Source organism: Onychostoma macrolepis, chromosome 06, assembly GCF_012432095.1.
Source record: "Onychostoma macrolepis isolate SWU-2019 chromosome 06, ASM1243209v1, whole genome shotgun sequence".
Classification (NCBI taxonomy): Eukaryota; Metazoa; Chordata; class Actinopteri; order Cypriniformes; family Cyprinidae; genus Onychostoma; species Onychostoma macrolepis.
Window position 1 is genome coordinate 2579807 of NC_081160.1, and position 20698 is coordinate 2600504.

At 36.3% G+C, this 20698-nt stretch overlaps 1 protein-coding gene across 7 annotated transcripts in view; it reads right to left on the bottom strand.

Moving 5' to 3' along the window:
- dlgap4b (discs, large (Drosophila) homolog-associated protein 4b) overlaps positions 1–20698 on the bottom strand; it is a 172799-nt gene that overhangs the window by 20051 nt on the left and 132050 nt on the right. For 3 of the 7 annotated variants that reach the window (XM_058777887.1, XM_058777885.1, XM_058777886.1), the window contains 6 exons: positions 14072–14539; positions 11298–12085; positions 9819–10045; positions 8199–8297; positions 6728–6875; positions 4312–4549 (listed from right to left, as the gene is read on the bottom strand). In XM_058777887.1, the coding sequence (XP_058633870.1) occupies positions 4312–4549; positions 6728–6875; positions 8199–8297; positions 9819–10045; positions 11298–12085; positions 14072–14471 (1900 nt within the window). In that variant the 5' untranslated portion in view covers positions 14472–14539. Of the gene's footprint in view, positions 1–2808; positions 2967–4311; positions 4550–6727; positions 6876–8198; positions 8298–9818; positions 10046–11297; positions 12086–14071; positions 14540–20698 lie in introns of those variants that run through there. The other 4 variants (XM_058777888.1, XM_058777890.1, XM_058777889.1 and 1 more) reach the window with 4 other exon arrangements.

Genomic DNA, 20698 nt, shown 5'->3' on the forward strand with positions numbered 1-20698 from the left:
TGCCCAAATAACACATTGCGTGCTTAAATTCGCCACATTTTTGCACAATGGGAATGAGGAATGTTTGTCTCTACTACGATCATATATATGATGATGAGCCTCGGGGGGAACAAGAGCAACACACAAAAAAACACCCATCTGATAATATGAGGAAGCAAACTACAGGTCAGTGAAAGATATATGGTAGAAACTGTCAACACGTTTGTCAAAATCTCTAGGAAACTACATCTACACATCTACACTGATCTAATCTTCAAGTCTTGAACAGATAAGCCTTCCGAGTTAATATGTGGAAACTTTATAGTGAGGAAGAATCATCATTTGGTACTTTTTAGTTAGAGTTCATTAAATATGTTCAGCTGCAACATATTGAAGACTTGATAAACACAATGCACATTAAATGTAATTATTCCCATAATCCAGGCAAGAATTTGGACTAGTCAAATGATTAGCAACAGGAACGGCCCTTCATCCAGCTTTCTGTGTTTTAAAACTCTTTCATAAAGCGTTTATAACCTCCTTGAGGTTACCAATAACTGAAGTGAAAATGAGCAGATGGAGAGCCCAAACCTTCTGACCTGAGAAATCTCACATTATTTTGGCATTTCACATTCTAGGACATGGGTGTGTTAGTTAGTTCACTAATTCTGGGTGTGATGAAGGTTGATAACTAATAAAAGCCCTAATTACAGGCCTTTGTGCTGCTGACACTTTGTTTATTGCGCTGACGGTTCATCTATGTGTGTGTTCCTCACCTCAGAAGCAGCTTCAAAACCTAGTCGACTATTAAATATTAGCAGAATACTATGACTAAAAGATTATGAGAGGTTGAAGGGATAGTACAACCAAAATCACACTCATGTGGATCCAAAACTGTATGAATTTCCTTCTTGACTTCCACAGTATTTACATTTTTTTTTTTTAAACCATGGAAGTTATAATAGCTGCCAGCAAATTATCTACAAAACATCTTCTTTTATGTTCAGCAGAGAAAAGAAACTCACACAGGTTTGGAAAAACGATTAAAAGAGTAAATGATGACAGAACTTTAATTTTTTGGGTGAACTATCCCTTTAAAAGTTTGATTTATCTAAAAACTAAAAGTTTTAAGGTTATTTTCCGGTGTTTTTGTTTATTTTACAAAAGCTGCTGTGAAGATTCCCCTTTCGCAGTATATGGATTCAGAAGGTCATGAGGATGAGCAAATAATGACAGAATTTTCATTTTGCGGTGAACTACTCCTTAAAATGAGCTTATTTTCCTCCCAGCGCTTCTTGAGACACTTTCCAAGAAAGCAGCATCAGTCGCTGCGTCAGCTACTTCTAAACACTGCTGATGTTTAAATGCTGTAAATCCCCAAAGAGAAGAACTATAGCAACAGCAGCCATGCAAACAAAGCCATGAGAGGATATCACATCTTTGTACTATCCACCGTTTTGAAGTTGTAAACAATCAGATCAAGCAGCAGAGAATGTGCTTTTGTGTGCTTAAAGTCAACAATAAGGATGGGTTTTGATTTCATGTTGACTTTAACACAAAGATTACCACCTGGAATTGCATATCTACAGAAACCATACGGCAAATGTGACATTAATGCTGCATAAGGCTCTCCAGCACAAGAGCTTTGAGCTTAGATGGAGAAACCGATAAATAATTGAGCAGATCCATGAAAAACTTACCCGTAAGTGCAGGAAAAAGTCTTGGAAGCTGAATTTAAAAGGCTCATGGGAATCTCATCCTTATCTATTGATTTCCACAAATGGGACAGTTTGTATTTCAAAACACGGACCTGACCCAGTGCCATAACATGTTAAGCTCCATGCCATGATTCAGGTGAAATATGCTCCATGCAAGTAGGTCATTGTGAAAAAAACTAGATGCATTGTTGCATTGTTTCAGTACAAACATCCTGGGAGTTGTCTGACTATTTATCCAACCCACTGCACTGACAAAACTCACTCTGAATGTCTTTTGTCGCTTAATACAGCACTTCCGGAAGCACAATACAGAACATTATACAAGAGCCAGACATCAAGAGAGCTTACGAGAATGAGGCTCTTAAGTTTAGATGCCCATAACTATTCACAGAAAACATCTGAAAGAAATATAAGAGTGCATAAAATAACAGAAGCCTCTCCATCACACTGTGTCTATAATACACAAACTATAATTTTCTCCCAGGCCTGTTATCAGATGAATGAACCCGTTTCAAAGCAATGCACAGCAATTAAATGCAAAGTGACACCTTTAACAAGAGCGATGCTTGTAATGTAAAACCTCTTCATGCTATAATCATAAACACAGTGGATGCTCCTGTCTGACAGGGCGGTCAAGTTCAACTGCTCTACAGAAGTCTTAAGTTCCATTAAGGATGATACTTCCCCTTGGAAACTGACATGACAACTGTTTTGGGATCATTGCACTGCATTTATAGGGTGTGTGTGAGAATGAGGGCGTAGATGTGCAAGTGTGTGTCATACATAAATTGCCTTTAAAAAAAAAAAAAAATGTAATAAAATAATAATGTTATAATCAGCCTGTATAATAACTCAGAAATAAGTCATTATAAACCATCACAATAAAATATTATGCTTACTTTAATTAATAATCACACATATTATTGTTATAACCAATCACACCATCCAATACAATCGCTGGACATTAAATATATTTTAAAAAGACGTTTGCCATCTTAAAGAACACAAATCTAAAGCAAGATCCACACACGTGTTAATGTGTGAGTGTATAAATGATAAACGTGCGTTAATGTCGGTCCGCATCACATGAACAGAAGTATCTGATTCTCACCTGCTCTCGCGCTGGGAATGATGCTCAACTCGTCGCTGTTTTGTTCATATACTGAGAGTTACATTAACGCAACATCATCACCATTATCATTAAGAGCGTCCACGTCGCGGAAAGAAAGAACCGTGTGGAAACGCCTTCGTGACATGCAGCGGAGTATTGTTGAAGGAAACAACGCGTCGGGAATCATTACTGGACGAACGAGCTGTCACTCACTGTTCTACGCGCAAGCGATTGGACAACAGACCGATAGCTCCGCCCCACTTAAATGTGTGACGCAAATACTAGGGCCCGCCCCCCTTCTGAGGATAGTGAATGAAATGGAGAGAGGGCGGGTCTCTCTCTACCTCTCTCTCTGTTCTCAAGTATGCAGGAATTTGCAAAGAAAAATACTACTGTTTTATCAAATTATTTGCAGGAAAAAAAAAAAACTAAATAAATAACATAAAATAAATTAAATATTTGAATATATAATTGTGTATGAGTAACTTAAAAAGAAACTGCAAAATTGCAAATTAAAAATAAATAAATAAATCAAGAAACACACAATAATTATAAATTATATGTCCAAGGGGTCAAGGGAGGCAGTGCCTCTTGTAAAAAATAAATAAATTTAGTCATTTAGCACTAAAAGCGACTAACAAATGAGGACAATGGAAGCAATCAAAATCAACAAAAGAGTAATGATAAGCAAGTGTTATAAATAATAATATTCATAATATTAATAATAATAAAACCAAGAAAATAAATCAACATTGCAAAAATAAAACAAAATAATTTTTGCTAAATTTTGTCAAATAGTGTATAAAGCATTATTTTTTATGCAACATTTTTCTATATCAACAACTCTATACATTAATTAACATAAGCAAACCTAGATAGATTCTGTCACCACACTGCAGAAGTCCATGACACGCTAGTTGTCACATGGTTTTATTTTAATATTAGTTTTTTTAATGACTACTTTGCCTAAAAATACCTATAATAATAGCAGGTTCCATTATGAGGTTCCAACTTATAGTGGGACAACCATGTTGGGGCAAGTTGTCGCAAAAGTTGTGTGTTCAGTGTCTCCTTTATCCTGGGCAACAGCAGTTTTTTTTTTTTTTTTGTTTGTTTTTTGCGCTCTACAATTTGTGTGTATGTAGAAATTAACAAATAAATAAACTCCGTTTATTTAGAAATATTCACTTGAAAATGAATTAGTTCCCTACATCTATAAATACTGGGCATGTAAATAATAAAAACATAAAAATGCTTAAAATGTAAACTTTTGAATGACTGACTTTTGAACTTTATTGCACTACATCTTATTTTTTTGTCATGAAATCATCAGCATGACTCCTTTATTTTAATTTCAATCAGGGAAATCAAACTTTTTGGACAGGACAATGAGCAACACCATCAAATCTTGATATGGATTTCTTTTTCAAATGCTTTTGTAAGAGAAGCACACCAGAGATGGTTGAGCGTTGGTCAGACTTTGCTCTGCTGGTCTGTACTCACCGGTGCTGTTGCTGTAGGTGCGTACGGTCGTTGTGGTCGTGGGCGGCGGTGAATCAGAGTCCATCGAGGCCGTGTCGTCGTCTTGAGAACAGCCGGCCTGAATGGCACGAAGGTAACTATGGCTGCGGGAGCGGAAGCATGTGGGCATGGGCATGTCAGGAGGCTCGATGCAGCGGGAGTGAGGATGCATGTCCTCCAGCTCGTCTCCATAATGCTGGCTCAAGTCCATGTCTCGCACCTGCTGACACAGCGACGGCTGATGTGGGCTTGACATGATTGAGAAGGAACAGTGACGGGAGCATGGCTGCGTTCAGAATAACATTACGGAATACTGCGCACTATGCATTATATAGGCCTACACACTGGCTGCCAAAAGTTCAGAAAAGTTTTTGAAAGTCTCTTCTGCTCACCAAAGCTGCATTTATTTGATCAAAACACAGTAAAAATTGTGAAATATTATTCCAAGTAACCATTTTCTATGTGAATATTATGTTAAAATGTAATTTATTTCTGTGATGCGCAGCTGAATTTTCAGCATCATTACTGCAGTCTTCAGTGTCACATGATCTTCAGAAATCATTCTAATATGCTGATTTGCTGCTCAAGAAACATTTCTGATTATTATCAATGATGAAAGTACCAGTAATTGTGCTGCCCAATATTTTTATAGAAACTGTGATACACTATCTTTCAAAAGAAGGAAAAGAAAGTAATACTATTAATCAGCATGTATGCATTAAATTGTTACAATAAAGTGACACATATTACAGTAAAGACATTTAGAATGTTATGAAAAATTCTATTTCAAATTAAACTTGTACATGTATTTTAAATAAAATTAAGCTTCTATTCATCATTATTAATAACTGAGCAGCAGATCAGCATATTAGAATAATTTCTGAAGGATCATTGAAGACTGGAGTAATGATGCTGAAAATTCCGCTTTGATCACAGGAATGAATTACATTTTGATATATATTCACATAGAAAACAGTGAATCTAAATTGTAATAATATTTCACAATTTAACTGTTTTTACTGTATTTTTTTGATCAAACAAATGCAGCCTTGGTGAGCATAAAAGTCTTCTTTCAAAAACATTTAAAACACTTAATTATTTCAAACTTTTGGCCACCAGGGTTGTTTGCATTTTCATTGATTGTTGAGTACAAATGTTTCAACAATTGGCACAACTGTCTGATCAAATAATGAGTCAAAAAAAAAGAGAAAATCTGTAATTACTTCAGGTTCATTTGTCACACTGGAAATGGAAAGGAAAGTCTTGTGCATTGCATTTTGGGATACAGTTTTACAGTTATTAATGCACAGTTTGAAAAATGTGGTAGGGTATTCAAATATTGCATTCATACTATCAAAACACAGATTAATATGTAAAAAAAACTACATTAATGCATTCATACAGAAAATGTACAAGCTGAGCAAAGCATGCATACATGCTAATTACTAGATTAAACATTCTAGTAGCAATTGTATTTGGTTATGTGTGTTGTTACAACCCTGTGGTTGTTCTGATTTCTCTGCTGTGTTGGGGCTGTCTGTGTTTCTGCTCTCCCTGGGAAAACCATCCCATTGGCTCCTGCAGGCTGATTGTTGCAGTCTCCTGATTGGTCTACAGAACTTTAAAAGTCACAGCATCACTTACTCAGGAGCAATCTTTTGCCATTTTATGATCTGAGCAGTTCGTTTTGTATAGTGTAGTGTTTTTGTGTGAGAGTTTGTATTAATAGAGTTGTGAGTACTGTTTGCTTTGTGTTTGGTTGCAGGTGTTCTATCAAAGATTTACTGGTTTATTTGGCCTGTTTGATACTGATTTTTGGATTGCCCTCTAACCTTGGTTTTTGCTTGGCTCTGTAAATAGTTTTGTAAATATTGTAAATACTAAACTGGGATAATAGGGAGACTGATGCCATTTTTGTTTGTGAATCCTTTTGTTCTCTGTTTTGGTGTTAAGAAGTTAGAGCAGTGAATTGTATTTAATTGAATTTTATTTTGGTTCGCCAAGGTAGAGGTTTGAAAACAAGCACATTTTTGTTTGTTATTTTGGCCTTGTCGGCTCCTGAACTTAAACTCCCAATAAATGTATTGTTGTTGAAAATCTTTTGTTCGTGCTAGTCTTTTCATGTTGCGCTTCTTCCCTAGACGGGGCATAACAGTGTGCATTTGTGTCAGTTTAATTACTAATTAGTCTTTGAGCTGACGCATTTCTCTAAGCCTTGTGAGCTGTAATGGATCATGTGCATAATCTCAAAGGTCATGAGTGACACACTGATAAATCAGCCCATTTCTTAAGTTATTTATCAGAAAGGCTGTCATTATATTCAATGCATATTACGCAGCTTCATCCTCATCTGTCGGCCGTGTCCTATAATGAACTCAAAGGTCACGAGGGGTCTGACCTGACTGATGCAGCTGCCGCGTCCCAGCGTGCTGCAGCCCTGACTGAAGTCATCATCGTCCCAGTTTGGGAACGGAGAGCTGCCTCCGATGCAGTCCAGGTTATCCAGACTGCGATTCCCAGAGAACTCTCGCAGAGAAGGAAGACAGCTGAGGACAGGAAGGGGACAGGGGTCACAGAGAGAAGAGAAGAGGCAGGAGATGAGAGACCTCGAGCAGCTCAAGCACTCTATAGGCTACTGCAGGGGTTTTCAAACTGGGGCCCGGGACCCCCAGGGGCCACAAGGGAGTGCTGGGGGTGGGGGGTGTCAGTGAAAATGTTTATGGTAAAAAAAAAAGTGTAAAAATAAATAAATAGAAGTAAATGGAGTAAAAGATATGCAAGATAAATTAAACACAAATGCAAGATAAAAAAAAATACATAAATAAAATAAGATGAATAAAATACAGATTAAATAAAAAATATAAAAAATGTAAACAATTTAGGGAAAATTAAAAATAAAATTAAAAATATTAAAGAAATAAAATAAATCAATAAAAGAGAAAGCAGTGTAAAAATTAAAAATTAAAATATTTTTAAATATAAATATAAAAATATAAATACAAGATTAAAAATAAATAAATAAAATCTGATTTAAATAAACAAATAAAAATAAGATCAAATGAAAATAGATTTAATGAAATAAACAGAAATTAGATTAAAATAAAGTACGTCTAACAGTACAGTACTATAATCAGTAGAAAAAAATGATTAAGGTTATGATATTAATTTTTCACAGAATAAATTGGGTCTTTATTTAAAAATCTCTATGCCTTTTTCATATTGATCATATTTGGGGGTCCGTGGCATCTATAAGATTGAAAACCCCTGGTCTACTACACAACAAGCAAATGGAAATGGTAAAGCTGCAACAAAACTACTGAAGAAATGTATTATCTTTCCAGTTTTTTGTTCAAAAATGAATCTATCCATCTTTTCATCATCCATCCATCATCATAACTGATTTGTGTCATTAGTCTGGTGAACACAGGACATCTGAAAATTGCTGCTCTAAAATAAAAAACACGATCTCCTCAAACAGTTTGACTACCCAATCAGGCTGAAGCAGCACAGCTAATGACCAATCAGCAAAGTACCGTTTCCATTCAGCGTCCAATCAGAGCTCTTATAGCAGTTAGGGTGAGCATTACAAGCACTGAGGAGGCTTTCTCTCTCTTTCTCTCCAATCACAATCCACTTGTCTGCAAACGTGCAATGCAAGCAAAACCCAAACATCAGATCTGTGCTGTATGGAGAAAACCACCTCAGACTAAACATCTCAGAGTAGGAGAACTGTTTCATGGCCAATAATAAACCAATTTTCAATCAGCACTCCTAATTTGAGAGGAGTTTGGAAAGCAGCGCTGGTGTGACGACTCCTTTGTGCGGTCAGTGAGGAGCTGATAGACGGCTGGTCTCCTCACTGCACTGACCTGACAGAGCGTCCGATCTGCTGCAGGGTGCTGATGCTGTGGAGGGGGGACCAGAGAGCCTCCAGATCCCCCTGCAGCATCGAGTAGTCCAGCAGACGGCTGGAGAGAGGCAGGGTTACAGGTGAGAGGGGGAGGAGCTTACAGTGCAGAAAGAGGGAGGTGCTTAAAACAGAAGAGGCGGGGCTTCAAACCAAGACGTTTGAGTCATTAAAGTAGGGAAACTTATACAAACTTATACCGGGGAACAAATGCTATGTTCAGAACAGCATACTAACTTTTACTATTTCAGCACAACGTAGTAAGTATGTTCTGTATAACAAACTATATTTGCTCACAATGCAATGCCATTAATGAAGAAGCAGTGATTTTTTTAAATCTCTTTTTTGAATCACACAAAAATTGTATTACCATGGTAATTGGATGCTACTCGCATGTACCATCTTAGTATTGTATTATGTTTAATTTTTTGTTTAAGTTTAATGAAAAAATGTCAACGTTTCCTTTACTGTTAATAAAAAAAATGAATCATAAAATAGTGTATACTGCACTGTATTCAGTAAGCAATAAGCTAGTATACCATTGTGAACATAGTCTAATCAATCAGGGTTAGGAGAGGAACGTGTTAGGGTCAGTCTGAAGAAAATATGTCCATGCCATATTTCTTCACAAAACCAAAAGAACAATATAAGAACTGCACTAAAAAAATCAGGCCTATTTGTAGGGTTATTGTTAAAGAAACATTGTTAGAAATATGGACTTGGCAACTTACGAATAAGTTTAAGTACTAAAATGACTAAAATTGAAAACAAAAACAAAAAAATTAATAATGATGAAAAATTAAACATAAAGCACATAAAATAATTAAAACTTACACTATTATTCAAATGAAAACTGAATAAATACTGTAATAAAGTAATGAGATACATTCTGACCAGACACAATCATTTTATTTAAATCAGCATAACCAAAAGGCAGCACAACAAATGTAACAAATACTTTGCAATTTATGCTAAACACCATTACTGTTTGAATGAGACTTCACTGATGACGTCAGATTTGATTTAGAAGCACATTCAAAAGTAGAACAAATTGGATGCAAAACCAACTTTTTTTGTGTGTGTGCAATTATTTCATATACAACACGATCTGATCTGTACCAGATACCTATGGAAAAAACGCACCATTGATTGATAATACAAATGCACATTTCATTTCCACAAATTCGGCAAAATAGCAACTGTTCGTGAGTATAAGATATGTTTTCTTTACATGTGAGCAGCAGAAAGGCTGTGCGAGGCTCAGCATATGCAGAGGAGAAAGACCAGCTGTGCTTAATCTAGCAGATGAATGAGCACAGCTGGATTCTGATGCATGTATGAGAGAGAATCAACACCGATAAACTCATCCTGATCCAGAAGGCATGATATAATAGAGCTCACACCTCAGACAGGGTCTCTGGCGTCGTGACAGACCACCAGAGTGTGTTTCTGTGTTTGTACCCTAATATATCTCCAGCCTTCTGCACAGAAACGGGTCACTGCGGTTGTGCATATAGAGTTTTGTTTTAATAATGAACAGAACCATAATATGCGCATGTATTAATCATATGTGTTGACTTACTTTCTTGAGGGGAACTGGTCACTTAGTGATTGCTGTGTTGCGCGTAAGTAGCTCTGCCTCCGCGCGGCGCTCTTCGGCGAGGGTTTGGGACTCCCGTCAGAGTCGTCGCTATCCTCAAGGTCGCCCATGGCTTTGACGTAACTGCCGCTACGCATCCGTCTACAGGGGATCTCGCCCATGGGCCCGCTTCGGCCCAGAGTCCCCATCCAGTCGCCGGTGGAGGGCATCTGCACAAACATCAGACAGACCCTTCTGATTTACAGACCACAAGCTTGAAAATAAAGGTTACAAATTGGGATTTTCGCAGTGATGCCATTGAAGAACCAATTTTGGTTCCCCAAAGAACCTTTTAGTTTTTTCCTTAGTGTGAAGAGCATTTCAAAAATCTAGTAGAAAAAAAAGTCTAGTACAAACATTGTTAAATCAAGACACGACAATACATGACTTCTGAAAACTGTATCAAACATAAATGAGTTTGAGCTTAAATCAAGAAAAAAATATCTTCCAGTGGGATCAGAATGGAAAGATCAGAGAACGAGACTTAATATCTTGTCATTTTGCTTCTTATATCTTAAATATCTTCTTATATGTCTTGGTCTAGATATTTGTAATGAAAAACAAGACAAAAATATTAGAAAAGGAGATACATTTTCTTTTGTGTATTCTGTACATCCAATCACCTAAACTACTGTACTTCATGGTCATGTTGTTGTCTATTTTTGTGTTCTCATTTCAGATTTAGCCCCTAATAAACATCACATGAAACAAATAAAACACACCATTATAATGTGGGATACAGACATTTGTGACCCTGGACGACAAAATCAGTCTTAAGTGTAAATTTTTCAAAATTGAGATTTATACATAATCTGAAAGATGAATAAATAAGCTTTCCATTGATGTATGGTTTGTTAGGATCGGACAATATTTGGCCGAGATACATCTATTTGAAAATCTGGAATCTGAGGGTGCAAAAAAATCTAAATATTGAGAAAATTGCCTTTAAAGTTGTCCAAATGAAGTTCTTAGCAATGCATATTACTAATCAAAAATTAAAGTTTGATATATTTACGGTAGGAAATTTACAAAATATATTCATGGAACATGATCTTTATTTAATATCCTAATGATTTTTGGCATAAAAGTGGAAAAGTGAAAAATGGATAATTTTGACCCATACTATGTATTGTTGGCTTTTGCTACAAATATACCCCAGCGACTTATGACTGGTTTTATGGTCCAGGGTCACAAATAGCAGAGACTGCAAAAAGAGTCTCAACTTTGGTTTAAAAGAGTACAAAGCCATTTTTATCGGTCAGAACAAAAAATAGCACAGACACAAAGATGAAGCTTTCTAGAGTGCATGTGTAGATCGCCTGCACACGTATGCACCTCAAATGGACCATACTTGTGTACTGAGGTTTGCTTCCACCACAGCAATACAGTAAACAATAACCGTGTTTTATTCATGCAACTCACCCTCCCGCGCACCTGCAGCAAGTGGCAGCCCAGATCCTGCTGGACAGATTTGGACTTCAGCAGGGTGCGATCCAGCGTGGCCGAGCCCTTCTGGCACACCTGTCTGGTGGGTCCTAATGTAAGCGTGGACCAGGGTCCCCCTTTACCAAAGTTCCCGTCAAACATCGGGCCTCGGCTTCCTCCAACACCACCACCACCGCCGCCAGGTCCCGGGAGTGCAGGGAGCCCCTGGTGCTTCAGGTCACTGTTACTCTTTGAGGATTTGAGCGTGTGCTCGCTCATGGTGCTGTAGCCCTGCATGACGTACCTGGATGCCACCTGTCCGCCCGGCCCCGGTCCGGATCCCACTGCTTGACGACCCAAAGTCATCATGGCCATCGGGTTCCTATAGTTACTAATATCACTGTCCAAATCGTCAGAACTCCAGTATCCGGACATATTGGATCGTGGCCTCCGTTTGGCCGTTCCTTCGCTCTTCGCCCGGTCTTTGCTTTTGCTCCGATGCTGTTTGTCATCGCTGCTCGACGACCTGCTGTTGCGGCCGTTCATGTTTCCCTTGATGGCGGAGTTTTCCAGCGACTGGGATTTAGCGAACAGTTTCTGGACGGAGTGAACTAAGTAGCGTATTTTTCCTGGACTGTCGGTGCGCTGCTGTTGCTGCTGTTTGGTCGCCGTCACCGCGGTGCTTCGATGGAACTGTAACGTGCTGAAGCCATCCTGTTGACCTGGCAGCTGTTTCTCGAACTGGTCCAGGAGGTTAGGCGGCAACCGGTTCATCTTTCCTGCCCCTAAATGCCAAAACAGCAGGAGAGTCAAATAGGAAATATTCAGAATACATGAAGCAATACTGGACCACAAAACCAGTCATAAGGGTCAATTTATACATCAACTGAAGGCTGAATAAATAAGCTTTCCATTGATGTATGGTTTGTTAGGATAGGGCAATATTTGAAAATCTGGAATCTGAGGGAGCAAAAAAAATCTAAATATTGAGAAAATCACCTTTAAAGTTGTCCAAATGAAGTCCTAAGCAATGCATAATATTAATAAAAAATTAAGGTTTGAAATATTTATGTATCATGTTATTGTTATTTGATTTTTGGCATAAAGGAGAAATAGATCATTTTGACCCATACTATGTATTGTTGGCTATTGCTACAAAATTTGCCCGTGCGACTTAAGACTGGATTTTTGATCCAGGGTCACATTTATGCTGTATTTTAAGAAACATAAAGTCTTAAGTGATACAATAAATAATAACCAGAAAATAAAATAATAAGAATATACATTGTGAAGGTCAAATGACTCATTTGTCTTTTATTTTCCACACATCTCTGAGGTTTACTGGCCTTGCATCCATTGCTATGTTTGCTTCATCACTAATTGCACCTTGAAAATTGTTTTTTCAGCATTACCTGATCTGAATAACTTGCATGCTGAGTGTTAAACAATGCAGGCAACATCTACAAATAAAAAGCGTTAACATATTTAAATGAATTAACTATTAACTTTTTAAGCTTTTCAAGTAGTCACATTAGAATACTTTTAGACATACTTAAACACTTCATTTCTACTGTAAATATTCAGAAAAAGGAGTTAATAAAAAAAACAGGAGACAACAACTGCTATTCCATTACAAACCTCCTCTTTATCTATATTATTACACCAGAATCAACAGAAGTAGTGCAAATTTCATGCAAAATTGAATGCGTTGCAGAAGATGTGGCAAACCAGGTTTGCCGTCACTCACAAATCAAGTAAAATATTTTACAAAGTGTACAGTCTGAAAGTCATAAATTAAATTTCAGAATGAACTTAAATTTTATTCTATTTTATGACTTGCATATAACATGCATGAGTCATATAGATGACTGTAATTTATTTATTTATTTGATTGATTGATTTTCGGAGTTCAGCAGCCTCTAGAGCAGTGCAGACTTTATATAAACATCTTATGTGTTCCATGGGAAAAAAAGCAGAAAATAATTCAAATTTTTGTCCTTATGTTTCAGTAAAATATCTAAACATTGATAAAGATAAAATTACATTAAAATGTCTCAGATAATACAACTTATTTTGAGAGAATATACACCACCATTCAAAAGTCTGAGGTCAGTAAGATTTTTTTTTGTTAAAGAAATTAACACTTTTATTAAATTGATCAAATGTGACAATAAAGACACTTATAACGTTACCAAAGGTTTCTATTTATAATAAATGCTGTTCTTTTGATCTTTCTATTCATCAAAGAATCCTGAAAAATAAAATGTATCACAGTTTCCACACAAATACTGGGCAGCACAACCGTTTTCAACATTGATAATAATCAGAAATGTTTCTTGAGCAGCAAATCAGCATATTAGAATGATTTCTGAAGGATCATGTGACACTGAAGACTGCAGTAATGATGCTGAAAATTCAGCTTTAATCACAGAAATAAACTGCATTTCACAGTATATTCACATGGAAAACAGTTATTTTAAATTGTAATTATATTTTACAATATTACTGTTTTTCCTGTATTTTTGATCAAATAAATGCAGCCTTGATGAGCAGAGGAGACTTCATTTAAAAACATTAAAAAAGTTTTAAACATAAACCTCATTATAATTATAATTAATTATAATTTATGCTTAAAAGATTAAAAGAGGAACAATTTAGAAAGTAAGACGAGTTTTGTTTTGTTATGCAGTTTTGCATTTACTTTTATGACGTTTAGCTGCATACAGTTAACTTTCTGTAAATGTTTCTCAAGACAGTCCTACATTTCTTACCTGATATAGTTGCGGATCCGCTGGTGATCATGGCGGTCCGTCCCACTCCGAGACCCATTCCCATGGACATAGAAGTCCCCAGCGTCCCGGTGCTGATTCCCCCGATGCTGTCGGCCGTGGGACCGAAGTCGCCCTGGTCGAAGTGCGAGTTGTAGTGGATCCGGGGGAAGGTGCTGCTGGAGGACAGCTGGTTGTTGAGGGGCATCAGGCAGTCGGGCGACGGGGAGAAGTGGTGCGGCTCCAGGGCTCCATAATGCTCCATGGCTGCTGGGAGGAGAAACGGGGTGTGGGACAGGGTGGAGGAGGCGGATGGGGGGTACACGGGGTTCCGTTGACTGGGAGAACGGGGTGGCTCGCAGTCGGACAGGAGACGGGTGCGCTGGGGGGTGTAGCCTTTCATGGCAGAACGGGGCGATGCCCCCCCACCCTAGATCAGGAGCATGAGCCCACCGGGGAGAAACAGAAACCCTGGAGAACAGCAGAAGAAAAAGTGACGTTTTTAGAAGTTGCAAATCAAAGAAAGATTATTAGAGCATGTTTACAAGAAAACACATTATAATAAGCTCTCATTTGTTCAAGGATAAGTTCACTTCCAGAGCCCCGATATACTCCAAAAGTTCGAAATGGCTGAGCGACGGTATACTGATTTCGAACATTCCAACACCCCCGCGCTGCTGGAGGCGGGGCGTAGATTAATGTAAACATGTTGCGATGCTCGCGCGTCTGCCCTAATCACAACAACGATGCAGTGAAGGTGTATCTAGGTCTTTTATTAAACTGGATGAATTATTACACGTTTTTATATTTTATGTGTTGTAATAATTTGATAAAAACAAAGGCTTATTATTGTATGTTCTTTTGGCATTTCATTTATTGTATACCTTTTAAATTCACTTATTGAAAGAACAGCAGCAGCAGTATGGTGTAACATTTATTTGAAACATATGTATTTGGTACTTGCTAACTTAAATCTTTACACTTTCGTTTCATTCTTTTTATGGCTTTGCATCTGATGTTTCTCTATGTCGCTTTTTGCATAACTCCGGGTCGTCGACACCAAGCTTCGTTGCAATTTCTATCTAGGAATTAAATGCTTTCTCTGAATCTTTAAAGTCTCCCCGCGAGCGATTGTACAGGTGCGGATATATCTGTGGCAGCTCAGCTATTCGACACAGTCTATTTACGTTGCTGTTATGTTGACTTGGAGATGTTGTTCTCCTGCCTGACCTCCGTTGAATGAGAAACAAACCGGGGAAAAAAAAAATTGCATGTCAAAGAAGGTGGAGCTCCAGAACACACCCACCGATTGCGTAATCGCCACGGACCAATGGTAGCTCAAAAGTGTTTAGGAGCCAAAACGAACTCCCCCAGAAAGTTCGCTTTGGTGAGCTGTTTCGAACTGCCGAAACGAACTCAAAACGAACTTTGTTTTGGCCTGATTTTGTTCGAAATGACATATCAGTTCATTCTTCTATTTTGTTTGACGTATATTGGGGCCTTAACGTCATGAGACGTTGATATTTGGTTCAAATTTGGTTGCGACGTTGGGTGACCAAAATTCAATGTCAATTCAACATCTAATGTCAATGTTGATTTGATGTCTAATACCGATGTCAGCTGACATTGATATTTGTTGTTTTTAGGTTGTGTAACTAAAATCCATCATTAAATCAATGTCTAATTGGTGTCAAATACTGACATATTTTCATTCTCAACCAAAATGCAACGTCTTTTTCAATCAACCTGATGTTATATTGACAACAGAAGACAGAAACTCAAACAGGTTTGGAACAAGTGGAGGGTGAGTAAATTATGAATTTTCATTCTGAAAGTGAACTTATCCTTTAACATTAGTTAACTACATTAGTTAACTCGAACTAACAATGAAAAATACTCCTGAAGCATTTATTAATCTTCATATTGGTCTTCATGTGCATTTCAACATTTACTCTAAAAAATGCTGGGCTAAATACAACCCAGTGCTGAGTAAAATATGGACAAACCCAGCGATTGGGTTGTTTTCAACCAACAATTGGGTTAAATGTTTAACCCAACCTTCTGGGCAGTAACCCAATGGGTCAAAACAACCCAATCGCTGGATTTGTCCACATTTTACCCAACGCTGGGTTGTATTTAACCCAGCATTTGTTAGAGTGCATTATTAAAAGAAAAAGTTGTATCTTAATATTATTTAGTGGACCTGAGCTTACATGAACTAACAATGAACAGTTGTATTTTTGTTTACTAATATAAAAAAAAAAAAAAAAAAGAATATTGTAACAAATGTATTGCACATTTTAGTTAATGTTAGTTAATGCATTAACCAATGTTAACTAATGGAACCTTATTGCAAAGTGTTACCTAAAACACTATGGATGCTTGGAATAACAAATTAAAAAGGTAGCTGCAATTTTTTATAAAACAACTGACTTTTATTTCTTGTAATTTTGAATTTATATCTTGCAATTCTGGCATTTCCTCAATTCTGAGAAAAAAAGTCAGAATTACAAGATATAAACTCACAATTGCGAGAAAAAAAACCCTGAATTGTGAGATAAAAAAAAATTAAAAATCACAATGACCTTTTTTATTTATTTTTTTACTTCATGATGAAAACAAGATTCCATAAAATTTCAGCGTTTCCACTTCTAAATTTTATGTTTAATTCAATGTTTCCTGCCATTCCTTAGTATTTATTTGTAAAATTTACCATCAATTTCTTTTTATTTAGTATTTTTGTCTAAAAAAATATTTAAACATTCTTAAATCAAGATATATTTAATTGAGGAGCAAACTTCACATAAAATAAGTCTTAAAAAATTCCAATGGGGTAAAAATAAACTTTTAATAAAGCTTATAACATTTATAAAGCTTAAACTCACTTAATTTTTGATACATTTCAGAAAAAAGTAAGTGTATCTTGATTTTGTACAGGAAAACTAGACATAATTATTGAGCAAGAAAGACTTTTTTGCAATTCAACTTTGTTTTAGTGTAGATACATAACAAAAACTAGACATTTGCATAAATTTGAAGAATATGTGGTTACATAGTGTTTTCATCATTCAAACATTATTTGTCTTGTGTGACAGACTGGCATGTTTTCAGTCATGAAATTTCTCACACAGAATGACATGCATGATTAACAGAAAGCTGCACACAATTCTTTACATGACAGAAGCAATAGTCTACTTGACAAGCAAAATATGCATCGCACTTTGCCAGTTTCCTTTCAGCCATATATTGTGCAGAACACCACACACACACACACACACACACACACACAAACCCAGATGGTGCTGGAACACAGGCTCCTGTTTCTCAAACCGCTTTTAAATGACTAATAAAGCAAATAAAAAAAGAACGACTGAACAGCATGTGTTCAGCATTTATTACTGACCCAGAAACCCTCCTACCACCTGTCATATAAACACACACACACACACCATGCTAATATCAATGTGGGGATCTTCTATTGATGACTACTGTTGTTTAATTATTGTTGAATCTTACGAAGATGGGTCATATTTCACTCAAAATTAAGAAAATAAATGCTGTTTAATTAAGCACAAAATTTTGCATTAATTTAACGTAAATAAATAAATAAGCATAAATTAAGTTCAGTACAACAACTACAATCAAGATGTTTATTTACAGCTATACATTCAAAATGCATATTAAAATACACTCTATTATTATTAGATAAATTATTATCATTTAATGTTTTATTTTAATAATATAACATCTCATTATGAAATTAGAGGAGAAACATCTGAGAGGCAGAATTCAAACATTTCCATTTGCTCTCAATTTAATCTCATTGTCTAGATTAGAAGAAACAATCAAGATATTCAATGTGATTTGTGATTTTTCTTTTTATCCTTATGTTTCAGTAAAATATGTAAACATCCTTAAAATAAGACGAAGTTACTCAAAAAGCAAAACTCTTTAAAATAATAAGACTTATTTTGAGAGAATATATATTGAATAAAGTTTATTTTTCTAATCATGTCTGATTTTTTGTTTTGTTTTAAATATAAACCGTATAAAATTTTAGATTTATGTTCAAAACTTCATTTTTTTTTTTTTTTTTTTTTTTTTAGAAAGGAACGTGTTCTCTTAGTTTTATCATTTGTGACCCTGGACCACAAAACCAGTCTTAAGTCGCTGGGGTATATTTGTAGCAATAGCCAAAAATACACGGTATGGGTCAAAATTACCGATTTTTCTTTTATGCCAAAAATCATTAAGATATTAAGTAAAGACCATGTTCCATGAAGATATTTTGTAAATTTCTTACTGTAAATGTATCAAAACTTTATTTTTGATTAGTAATGTGCGCTGCTAAGAACTTCATTTGGACAACTTTAAAGGCAATTTTCTCAATATTTCTCAATTTTTTTGCACCCTCAGATTCCAGATTTTCAAATAGTTGTATCTCGGCCAAATATTGTCCGATCCTAACAAACCATACATCAATGGAAAGCTTATTTATTCAGCTTTCAGGTGATGTATGAATCTCAATTTTGAAAAATTGACACTTAAGACTGGTTTTGTCGTCCAGGGTCACATTTAGTGTTCATTTTGATTGTTATTCTTCCTTTAACAATCACAATAATTGTGATACGACACGTGACACAATTTTTCCAAAAGCCATCTCTCTGTCTCTCATCACATGCCAGGATTGCGCTCACAGACGGGCTTCATGGAGGTAAATCGGATTGAACCGCTTGATTGCCCAGACCGTCTGCGCTGCGCGTCACCTGCTTGCGCTCCTGCAAAACCTGCCTTCAGGAGACCGGCTTTAACTTCACACAGACCAGAGTCCTGTCTCAGTCTAAGAGCAGCCAGAGACAGCGATCGGCACAGACGGCAGGAGACACGAGAGAGACAGAAAAACAAAGAGTGAAGCGGACAGACGTGACCGTGGAAGCAGAGCCACCCATCAGCGGGACACACAAACAAAGCAACATGTTTCTTGTGAGAGGGACGTGATTTCAGCAGAAAAACAACCACAGGAGCCGCAGATGAAGACAGGTGATCCAACAGCAGAGAAAAGGTCATTAAATCTCAGAAGACCATGAAAATAAAAGAGCTTAACATGAAACTGTGTGCTGCTTCATGTAAAACACACACACTACACTGCAAAAAACATTCTGTCATACATGGAAAAATATCTAAAGAAGAAAAATTAGATAAACATATTTGAAATGAAAATTAATATTAGGCATTAGTCTAATGAATAGCTGCATGCAACATAATCAGGATCCAAGTACAATGCAAAAATTTTTTTTTTGAAGTTGTTAATAAAACAAGATTAAGATTACTGAAGTATGTTTTACAAGAACATACAATTTCAGTCTTTCTACTTCAAAATGTCATGTTTAATTCAGTGTTACTGTGAATGTTATTCAATGTCATTTCTAATGTGAAAACCAACACCAAATATACACCAAAGTTTTTGCAGTGCAGTGTTTGAAAAGTGGAGAAAATGACTAAACTGGCTGCTGAAGCTGTGGATACAATAGATTTGGTGGTTAATATCAACACACAGTTCAATAATTTAGATGTTATGTTTAGATAGAATCAGACCTACAACCAGACATATGTGTTGTCAAATGTTAGGTATTACTAGCATTTATTTAAGTTATTGTGAGCCACCTAAAATATATATCTGCTAATATCTGCTGAAAAATTAAATTAAACCAATTTGATTTTTTTTTGTCATAACCATCTCAAGATGACCAATTACAATAGTGAATCTCACATGATTAATTTCTAAAAAAAAAAAAGATTAATTTGCTAATTGAAATTTTGCCTAAAGAAAAGGAAGATTTTAACATCATAAAGATGTTTTGCCTTGTTATTATTTTATAATAATGAAGCCTGTAGTAAAAACTGCAATATAGAAATAGAACAGAAATATATTTATATAATAGATTTTAAAATATCGAAATAATACCATAATCTACAAACACTTCACAATTAAAAAAAAAATAAATAAAATCATTCATTTTGTGGTGAAGAACAACAGGAAAATGGGAAAATGTGTGTGAAAAAATGTCCAAATTTCTTTATGCAAAATATGATTCTCTATTTCTTCTCCTTTGGTTTTGGGGTGAAATATGCCCTGTGCATTGATCTGTGTGTGTTTCTGATCATGTGTTGTTCATCCCATCTGTGTTCAGCCTGAGGATCTGCTTCGACTCCAATAAACATGAATTATTGTGATGCTGCTGTCAAACACACTCCTCTGTTCACCGGAGAATTAAAACAGCGTCACAGATTGTTAGTGTGAATGTTTAACTCTAGTCTACAGGGCATATTTTTCAGACTTGTTGGTCGAGCGTCACCATCTGCTGTGGAGTGTGAGGTGTGCTTAGCACAGGTGGGCTCTGATGCAACACACACACACTGCACAGGTAAAATGCAACACTCAGTTTTTTAAATATGTAACAGTAGGTCTCTGCTCCTTCTCTCTATCCAAAAGGCCTGAAAACAGCCGCTCACTCGTTCTGACAGCAGGGGGTGCCAAGAGGCAAAACATGGTGCTGGAGCACCTAAAATCAAAGCAAAACTGTCCTAGAGGAAGACGGTAAAGATGAAGATGTAAAATAAAGTCAAACA